The following is a 10,466-nucleotide window of genomic DNA, read 5'->3' as shown; positions in this document are numbered from 1 at the left end:
CCGGCTCCTCTTCCCCCGCTCTTCCCCTCCACCTCCCTCTCTCCCCTCCCTCTCCCCCCCCCCCCGCCCCGTTACTCCTATGAAATGTCACTCAATGTTTCTTATGCTCCCACCAGTTTCCAAAACAAACAGTGGAAGCTGCAGCCGGCTATTGATTCAGTTGGATGCGAGAAGATCCCGCCGTCGCCTCTACCCCCCGACGGCAACCGACCGAGGGTCGTTGAGTACCGACCGCGATGGAACCGTCACCTCCACCCGCCTGAACCCCTCTACCGCCCGGGGAAAGGGGGGGACGGGGGAGACACCCCCAGACCTGGGGTAGAGGAGGGGGGGGGGAATGGCTCTGAGCTCCCGGGCCCACGCTTTCTCGGTGGAAGCCTTGGTGGGACGCTCCACCAAAAGGAAGGGAACGGATGGTGGCGAAGAAGAGAGCGGGCTCGCTTGCCGGCAGAACCGCAGAGTCCCGGAGCCGGGTTGGTACCGGTGGGGGCCTCTCCCCCCCCCCCCAAATCCCCCCCCCCAACCCCAACCCACCTCCCTAGTCGTCCCCCTCCCGTTTCTTTTTCCTGCAGAAAAACGGCCTAAAACCGGCACCGAGAGCCGGGAGGCGGGGGCCGGGGTGCAGGTGGAGTTGCAGGGCTCCGAGCTCTGGAGGAGGTTCCATGAGATCGGCACCGAGATGATCATCACCAAGGCCGGCAGGTACCGGCTGCACAGCCGACCCTCTGCCCCCCCACCTCTTCCCAGCGCTGATGGCCCCTTTGCCCCCTCGCTCATTTGGTTTTTCTTTTTTTTTCATTGTGGCTTTGCTTTTTCTTTGTCGTTTTTTCTTCTTTATTTTTCGGTGGGGATATTTTTCTTTGTTTGCCTTTTTTTTCCCTTGCTATTTTTGTTGAGTTTGAATTTTTTTTTTCCTCCCCATGCCCGTTTAGTTGGGTTTTTTTTGTTTGTGGGGTTTGGTTTTTTTTTCCAACTCCTTTTCGCCGTTTAACCGGCAACTTTGGCTCAGGACCTTCCCCCTCTCCCCGCAGGAGGATGTTCCCGTCGGTCAGGGTGAAGGTGAAGGGGCTGGAGCCACTGAAGCAATACTACATCGCCATCGACGTCGTCCCGGTGGACTCCAAAAGATACAGGTACGGGCCCGGGGAGGGTGGGGGGGACACACTGGCGAGGCAGCCCCACACCCCCCTACCCACAAACACCCCCCGCACCCACGAACACCCCCACCCACCCACGGGGGATCCCTCTTGCTGCCGTCTGCTCGGTCCCATCAGTGCGTCGATGTGAAATAGGGGTTGCACAGGCGTGGGGAGAGGGAGTGGGGGGGGAACTGTTGGGCTGGCATGGATGTATAGAATCTATAGGTGTGCGGGGGGGGGTGTTGGGGAAGGGGTCTCTGCCGGCTTGACCGCGGTCCGGTCCGGTCCAGGTACGTCTATCACAGCTCGCAGTGGATGGTGGCGGGGAACACGGATCATTCCTGCATCACCCCCCGGCTCTACATCCACCCCGACTCCCCCTGCTCGGGGGAGACCTGGATGAGACAAATCATCAGTTTCGACCGGGTGAAGCTCACCAACAACGAGATGGACGACAAGGGGCACGTAGGTGTGGGGGGGTCGGGGCAGAGCATCACCCCAAGCCAAAAAGCGGGGGACCGGTCCCTCTTGCCCCCGGGCAGAGGGCTGGCTCCCACCCGAGTCTCCCATCGGGTTTTCCTCCTGCCTTTCTCCCTCTGGGGGGGGGCTCAGCCTGCCTCTTACCCCCCCGGCACAGATCATCCTCCAGTCCATGCACAAGTACAAGCCCCGCGTCCACGTTATCGCCCAGGACTCCCGCTTCGATCTGGCGCAGATCCAGTCGCTGCCGGCCGAGGGGGTGCACAGCTTCTCCTTCCAGGAGACCGAGTTCACCACCGTGACGGCTTACCAGAACCAGCAGGTACCGGGGGGGGGCGGGATGGGCATCCCCGACGGTCCCGGGGACCCGGGAGGGATGGAGACCCCCGACAGTCCCGGGAGGGATGGAGATCCTGACGGTCCCGGGATCCGGGGGAGGATGGAGAATCCCGACAGTCGCGGGAGGGATGGAGATCCCGACGGTCCCGGGATCTGGGGGAGGATGGAGATCCCCGACAGTCCCGGGGACCGGGAGGGATGGAGAACCCCAACGGTCCCGGGAGGGATGGAGACCCCCGACAGTCCCGGGATTCAGGGGAGGATGGAGACCCCGGCGGTCCCGGGATTCGGGGGAGGATGGAGAATCCCGACAGTCCCGGGATTCGGGGGAGGATGGAGAATCCGACAGTCCCGAGATCCGGGGGAGGATGGAGAATCCCGACAGTCCCGGGATTCGGGGGAGGATGGAGAATCCCGACAGTCCCGGGATTCGGGGGAGGATGGAGAATCCCGACAGTCCCGGGATTCGGGGGAGGATGGAGAATCCCGACAGTCCCGGGATTCGGGGGAGGATGGAGAATCCCGACAGTCCCGAGATCCGGGGGAGGATGGAGAATCCCGACAGTCCCGGGATTCGGGGGAGGATGGAGAATCCGACAGTCCCGAGATCTGGGGGAGGATGGAGAATCCTGACGATCCCGGGATCTGGGAGGAATGGAGACCCCGACAGTCCCGGGGCTCTGGGGGGGGGATGAAGACCCCCAACGGCTGCAGCGGCCGGTCCTGCCCCCCCCCCCCGACACCCCCATGGCCCCTTATCCCCCCCCCCCCTTCCCCAGATCACGAAGCTGAAAATCGACAGGAATCCCTTCGCCAAAGGTTTTCGGGATCCCGGGAGGAACAGGTAAGAGCCGGGACCCCCCCAATCCCCCCCGGTCAGGCCACCGGCCCCGCCGCGGCGCTGAGCCCGGTCTCCCCCCTACCCCGTAGGGGGGTCCTGGACGGGCTCCTGGAGACCTACCCGTGGCGACCCCCCCTCGCCCTGGATTTCAAGGCTTTCGGCGCAGACAGCCAGGGTAAGTCCCTCTCGCTGCCGTTTCTCCCCCCCCCGCCTCTCCCCGTGGCCTCGGGGCTGCGCCGCGGCCGCACGGCCGGCGCTCTCCCCGGGGGGGGTGTGTGTGTGTGTCTTAAACCATTAAGAAAAAAAACGAACCGGCAGCCAAGGTAACGTTTTGGGAAGCCAATTCTACGTGTTTTCGGGCGAAACTCCTGTTAAAATGGATTTGGGGAGCGGAGGACGCAGCCCGGGAAGAGAAGGGTACCGGCGCGGTTTGCCTTCATCGCCTGGCAGAAATCGGATTTAGGGGGGCAGAAAAAACAAATCTGAGTATGCAGGAGGCTGGTTTAGAGTCGGGTTGTTACGGCTTTGATCCCGTTATACTAATTGTTTCTAGCAATTTTGAGAATATTAGCTAAAACCGCGGTCATAATGACCGCCGGGGTCTTCTGCAGCCGGCGGCTTCGGTGAGAGCAAACCGGTTGTGCGCCAGAAAATAAAATTATCCGCTCTTTAGGATGGAGCAGTCCCACAGGCTGTTAACTCCACAGGAATGCAGGGAAGAGGGAAAAGTTTTTCAAGGAAAACCATCTCCCGCCGCCTGACAAGCGCCCGTCGGTCTCTTACAGGACTTTTTGCAGAAAAAAAAAAGGCTTTTGGAAGTATTATTTGAAAACTGATTATTCACAGCGCTGAAGGAAAAAACTAACAGGGCATTTGCACGCTGGAGCACTCCGGTTTGGGTTTAAAGTCACTGGTTTAACTCCCATTTCTGTTAGGAACTCTTCAAAATATTGGGGCACACCAAATCACTCCTGTGTCAGTGGGGAAATACTGCAAAAATCCCAGCAGAAATCCATGCAGTACAGGCGCAGAAATGTGGAGACATAAAAAACCAGACTTGGAAGAAATTAAGAGGTTTATCAGGTTGTAAAAAGAACTAGATTTTTTTTCTTTTTTTTCCTTTTTTATTCAGAAAACACTTTATGCAAAAAAGCCCCTTTTGAACCCGTTTTGCAGGCTGGGATGCAGTACCGAGGAGAGGAGCTGATGGATGATGGGCTGCAGTGGGGAATGAGAGAACAGCAACTGCCTTGATTATTGTACAGATGCTACAATATTAGGGTTCCCTGGGATTTTTTTTTGCTAGTCTTAATGCAATTGGTATTTTTCTTCAGAGTTAATTTTCTGGACCAATGTATATATAACAAAATCTCCAATTCCACTAATAATAAAACTGTATTTCTGAAGAAGAGCTGAAAAACAGAAATCCCGAAACCCAAAAACCAGAAGGTAAATTAAAAGAAAGCATGAACAATATGCTGAAGGAAGAACTGGCCGTAAATTTGGGATTTTTAAGCCTAATAGAAACGGCAGAAAGAATCTGCTCTTTGAGCTGCTCTGTCCTCCCCACGGTGATCCCCGTTCCCAAACTTGTACTGACAATCCTGTGCTATTTTTGCTCAGGATACCTTGAAGCAAATACTAACACTCCTTTGCTCTGCTACAGCTAGCTGCACAGGGATTCATTTGCTGCCTCGCACTCACGCATATCGCCTCAATCACATCATTTTACATGACCCAAAGCCCCTGAGTCCTGGGAGGACGTCAGGACGTGTATGTACATGGGGAGAGGACCGGATCCCTGCCCCGCATCCACTCCTGCTGATGTCAGTAGTGAAACAGCCGCTGACATCAGCGGGGAAGGGTGAGACGTTGGAGCCGTAAAATATTCCTGGATTATTGTGACTAGGTGCTGCCTGCGCGTTACCCGACCTGTAAGATACTCTGCTTTCTGGGACTTTGCAAACTTAATTTGCACCACGTCCAAACTCTTTCTGTTTTTTTAAGGTTTGATGTACTAGCAGATATGGCTTGCTTATACAGTTGATTCTGTGTTGCTGATTGCATGTAAAGTCTGACCAGATCACATCCAGACAGTGCATCACTTGGAATTAAATGTAAATAGAGAAGAACACAGAGCAAAAACGGATCCGCATTCCCTTCCTTCCTTTCTCAGTGACTTCGGTAAGAAATGAAAATAAGGGGGAAAAAAACCCCCAACCAACCCTCTGGAAGAATGTGGTAATGAATGTGCAGCAGAGACATACGGCTCTTAAATGCAGTTAGATGAAACCAGCATCTGTTTAGCACCAGGGCCGGCCGCTCCAGAGCACCATTCCCACGCCAGAGCAGCCGCTGCTTCTTCGTTTTTGCTCTTGATGTTGCTCCGGAGGAGCGGCGAGCCAGTGCTGAACAGTGATGTTATACACCAGTGGCCTCGGCAGCGCTCACACGTGTGTCGCTTTTCTACAAAATTATGAAAGTGTTCATTGATTCATTTCAGAAAGGAGAATGTTAAAATGACATGTGCATTTGAAGTTTCTGGAGACACCTCTAGTATTCAAGGGTATGTTTCAAATTGCATGGGAAGCCAAGTCAAATTAGTCAATTCCTGTGAGCAGGAAAGTACAAAAAAATTCTCCATCAGGCTGAATACGTTTTTTTGTTCTTGCGTACAAGGGGGAAAAGCTGCCTGTAATTTGCACGAAAAACAGGGAACCTAAAATAGCAATGGTGTATGTATAACAGGAGAAGGTTATCGGTCACACAGCGAGGCACAGACGCGGCAGGTACCTGTATGTGTAGAGCTGAACTTCATAGCTGTCCCGCTCTAGTGGATAAGATTAGATATGTGTGAATATTGTCCTTAAACAAGTGCCAGGTAACAATGACATATAATTTATGGACAGATCTTCCCATTTTCCAGGAGCTGATTCTTGGAGCGGGTTTGTGCTTGGATGGACACCGGCAGCAGGGCGCTGAGGAGCGGGAGCAGGAGTCCTCCGGGGGCTCCTTGGCTGCGAACATCAGCTAGCCCAGCCTGGCCGATTTCTGGTTCTCCTTTCAGGTGGGAGCTCCAGTTCTTCGCCGGTGACCTCCAGCGGTGGGACGCCCTCTCCCCTCAACCCCCTGCTCTCTCCATCGTGCTCACCTCCCGCGTTTCACTTGTCGGCGAGCAACATTGGCGTGTCGTGCCCCGAGACCTACCTACACAACCTCAACGTGCCCCTCTACTACAAGATTTGTCCTACCGGCTTCTTAAGACAACAGTCTCTCATCTTTCCAAGCCACGAAAAACTGGGAGGCACCAACGCGCATCTTTTACCCCACGTCATGGTGGATATGCCAAAACTATCTTCCCTCGGCATAAGCCATCTGAAAAATGCTAAAGCTGAAGACTTAAACGGGCAATGTCTACAAGTACCCAATTCTGCTAGTCAAATGCTGTATGGATTACATGCATCTGGAAACATTTTCCCATCAAGTCCCATTGCTCGGGAAGCACTTAATTGTTCTTTACATCCTCCATATGGCTTGTATGGTTATAACTTCTCTGTGCCATCTAGACTGATGAATGCAGCAAGCCATTTCAAAGTGAGTGACAGCATTCCGGCTTCTTTGAGAGATGGCAGATGTAATCACTCTAACTGGCACCCGACAATTAACCATTGCCTTTAGTGGAATTATGTAATATTTCTAAGCATTGATATGTAAAGCAAGCCTTTCCTTCCTTCATACCCAAGGGCTTGCTAGTTATCGACTATGAAATACTGCATGGTACAGGAGCGGTATGTCTAGGCATTTAACTTTTTTTGCGGGCAAACGCGTCGTGTTGTTGGGAGGGTGGAGGATCTGGGAGCGTGGAGGGTCTGAGATGATCCACAGCAAGGTGATACCTTTTGGCAGTATTTATGTCACGGTTGTAGGTTAAAAGCAAACTGTACAGTCACCTTTTTAATATTTGCACTCTGAAGTGGGAACGTAGCCGTATACATTTCTACAAATATGTTTTCCTGAAACTCTTTATCTAGCTTGCCTTTAGTTAGCTCAAAGCCCTAGTGAGCTTCTGCTCACCCACTTGAGATTTTCCACTTATTTCAAAGGGACTATTTGAGACCTTGAGTTAGCAAAGGAGCCATATTTGGTCAAGTGCTCGAGCATGTTCTCAAGTTCCCTTGGCTTTAATGGGTCCTAATTACTGACAAGGAAGTGCCTTGTTCTCCAGGACCCAGATGACTCGGTTATCAGAGCGGGGACGTAAATCCAAGTATCCGCTGCCAAGGTAAAGAAAGACAGGATAAAAGATGGATGTGTTCCTACCTTGTGGGGATGAGAAAGCGGAGTCTGATGCAGGGGTGCCCCAAGAGCCCTCCTCTCCGTGCTCCTGCTTCTGGCGATCTGCAGGAGGTGGTAGTGCAGAGCAGCACCGGCGTTGACGGCGTGGTGGGAAGGAACAGGGGATGGGGGGTCACGCATCTCCCCCATGGTGAGACGGATCCGTGCTGGGGGACCGCGGGGGATACACCTCGGAGAGCCGTGTGGGATGAAACACCTCCAGGAGCCCCACAGGACACCCCTCCTGCCCAGCGCTTTCAGCCTCGGGGGACACGGAAGATCCACCTGGGATCGCATCTGCCAGCCTGTGCCCGAGGGAAGGGGCTGGGATGCTCCTTGGCAGAGCTTTTCTGGAGAGTTACAACACTATGGGCCCCAAAACATGAGATTTTTCTATTCCTTCCAAAAGTCCTCTTTGTTTTATTATAACCTGTGGATATTCTTGTTATTCCTGTAAATAATCTCTAGCTCCCAAGGGCACAATATAACTCGCAATAAAATGGGGCACAGCTTTTATTCTTTATTTGATCGATGCTCAGTCCCTACCTGAAGCCAAATTTATTATTTGATATATGACAGAGATTTGAAAATAATGCTTGACTGGGACCGGCCGCATTTTGGGATTAAGATAAGAGAATTCTGTATTTACAAATGTAATGCAGCACTATTTAGGGATGAAGTGCAGGTTTAAAACTCAAAATTGGTATCAGAATTTTGGTTTTACTTTCACCCGTAACAGACAACAAATTAAGAACAGAACAAGCTGTGTCAAAAGCTGTTAAAATAACAAAAATTCACACTTTTACTTTCATCAGACTTTGCTAAAAATCAGACAACATTGGTTTCCCTAATTTACCTGCTTTAAGCGTTCAGAGCCCCCAACGATACCAGTATGAAGCGGTGGGCCAAGCTTGCCTTGCTAAATGGTCTGTACAACTGTAAAAATGAACAACCCTGCTTTCTTGTGCTGTTTCTTAGCAGTTTATCTCACTATTTTTATTAAAAAGAAAAGAAACTTTTTTTTTTTTCATTCGGGAGTCCTTCTTTCCAAGCCATCCCTCATCATCGGTGGTGGCCGAGTTCCCGCGGGCGAGCTCGCTGCAGGCGCTGGGAACGGGCTCTGCAAAGCGCTGCGGATCTCCGAGCACTCCCCTCGGGCTGAGGGACCGAGCATCGGCCCCCACATGTGGTTATACTTTGGGGGAACTGGAAGACTCTTCCAGATCAGTCACGGATTCGTGGGTGGATGCAGTGGGTAACTTCCAATTTTCCAAATATTTGCGGTTGTATAAGATATTCCAGAGTTGCTGGCCATGAGCTGGTGATCCAATAAATCAGTGTTGGTCTAGTTAAAAACATGACCGATAATGACTAGAATAGATATTTCCAGTACGGACAATTTTACAGCCATAGCTATTTAAATTGAGATCAGATAAATTCCATCTACTACAGCTGAGCAAATGCTTTCTTTGATGGGACCCATCTCATTCCTACTCGGAGCATGTCTGCAAACGGGCACGGGATTTCCCAGAGCTGCCTGTTTATTCTGTGCCTTTTGGCATGAAACTACAAACCCAGCATCTGGGGGTTATGCTCCAACAGCGATGCTCATCGAATTCCAGTGGAATTGGGTTGGGTTTTGATGCGCCTGGTCCTGTAAGAGCCCAATTTTCGCCACCCTCCCCGATCACAGCCCCACGGAAAACGCTCCCAGAGCCTGGTGCCTGCAAGGGATGCGGGACACCGGCACCCGTGTCCCTTGGGTGCTGGCACCGAGCTCCAGGGAGGACGCAGTGCTCATCAGCGTGGGTGAGGCAGATGTAGAAATACCAGTTTGCTCCATACGAGAGGTCAGCACGGCATGAAACTGTCAGATCTGGGTTCTCCAAGGTTCATTTCTATTTCCTTTGCCTTTACCTCCTGATTTTATCCTTTCAAAAATCATCGCAATGAATGAAAAAGATGTGGGGATATTTTCAGGCAGTCATAGCTCTCTGTCCTGATGCCCCCGTGGTCACTTCAGATCCAGCCAAGGCTCCCCGACCGTCCTGGCACGGGAATATTTTCCACACCAGCAATGGTAATTCATCTGAGTCGTTCACATTATAACACAGATAGTTCTGCTTATATGAGAAAAACTGTGCTCAAAACAGGGGATAACCTGCTCGCTGCTTTCTAGGGGTGCTTGCGAAAACGGCTGCTGGTGGGAGGTGAGTGGCAGAACTCGAGAGAGTAAGTCAGTATAATAAATCATAATTTATTAAATATGAAACTGGGGGAATCGAGGTCAATATTTCAAGCCGGACCACGTGCCTGTAAATACAAATACATTACATGCTGCTTTGGACTTCCTCCCATTAACAATATTTGGAAACCTGTGGCAATGGCAAAAGTTCACAGTTCTTTAGACTTAGTGGGTGAATACAAACATAAACCCAGTATTATGATGCTATTTTTAAAGGGGAACAGGGAGAAAATAATCAAAGATTTTTTTAAAAGATTAAACCTGCTGAACAATCTTAGCTGGTAGTCCTTTGACTTTTCCCAAGTGGAGTTTGAAGTTACTTGGGAATATCTGATCCCATTTATAGCACTTGGCGAATAAAACTGGCCATACCAAGGGCACTGCGTCCATACTCGACACTGGGACATGGGACGGGCTCGGTGCTCCGACACCGGGAAGCTGATTTAAAAATCAAGGAGACAAAAAATCCCCCGGCAATAATGTTTTTAATCAAGGTGCAGTTTACTATCCAGTTTCACCCAAATTTAATACATCTATTGGAGAAGCCAAACGTGTAAGGGGACCGTGGGACGTCGCTTTTTCTGATCGAAGTGCCTTGGTTCACATTTGATCTTCTGAGGTTTGGTCTGTAATTAGATGATAATTTGTATCACAATTATGCAAAACAAACGAGGATTGGATAGCAAGATAGACCAGAACAAATAAGCACCCAGAACATTTGAACTGCATCCAGTGTTAAAACGATGTACATGTGTGGCTGGGGCCAGGGGGGACATGCTGTTCCAATAAAGCTGCAGAAAGGGAAAAGGCCAGTATCGGTTCCTACAAAAGTTTCAAATGCTCATGTTTACAAATTTGTATTGCACATTAATATGTAAACACACGCTATTGGAAACAGATGACTCCGCAATATTTACGTGTCCTCTCTTCTTAGTTTTGGGTGTCTGTTTGTCTCCCAGAATACACAAAACGTGCAGTAACTCTTTTAAAACATGCCTCAGAAAGCTAAATAAGAGGTACAGCATCTGAAGGCACAATTTTAAAATCTCCAGCGCTGCGGCAGCTCTCCCAGCCCCTCGATGTATTT

At 51.1% G+C, this 10,466-nt stretch overlaps 1 protein-coding gene across 3 annotated transcripts; it reads left to right on the top strand.

The window, feature by feature from the left end:
- Positions 1 to 337: 337 nt before the first annotated feature.
- Positions 338 to 8,116, top strand: TBX22 (T-box transcription factor 22). 3 transcript variants are annotated; one of them, XM_075053721.1, is made up of 8 exons: positions 338 to 473; positions 573 to 702; positions 1,032 to 1,133; positions 1,430 to 1,604; positions 1,777 to 1,941; positions 2,738 to 2,802; positions 2,889 to 2,974; positions 5,867 to 8,116. In XM_075053721.1, the coding sequence occupies exons 1-8, from the start codon at positions 338 to 340 to the stop codon at positions 6,475 to 6,477; spliced, it is 1,470 nt and encodes a 489-aa protein (XP_074909822.1). In that variant the 3' UTR covers positions 6,478 to 8,116. The 3 variants fall into 3 exon arrangements, with proteins under 3 accessions (XP_074909822.1, XP_074909824.1, XP_074909823.1); XM_075053723.1 differs by having other exon boundaries at positions 4,807 to 5,985; XM_075053722.1 differs by having other exon boundaries at positions 3,932 to 5,985.
- Positions 8,117 to 10,466: the final 2,350 nt, after the last annotated feature.

Source organism: Buteo buteo, chromosome 22 (assembly GCF_964188355.1).
Source record: "Buteo buteo chromosome 22, bButBut1.hap1.1, whole genome shotgun sequence".
NCBI lineage: Eukaryota > Metazoa > Chordata > Aves > Accipitriformes > Accipitridae > Buteo > Buteo buteo.
Note: the sequence above shows the minus strand (reverse complement) of the source record. Positions and strands in the feature narration are given on the sequence as shown.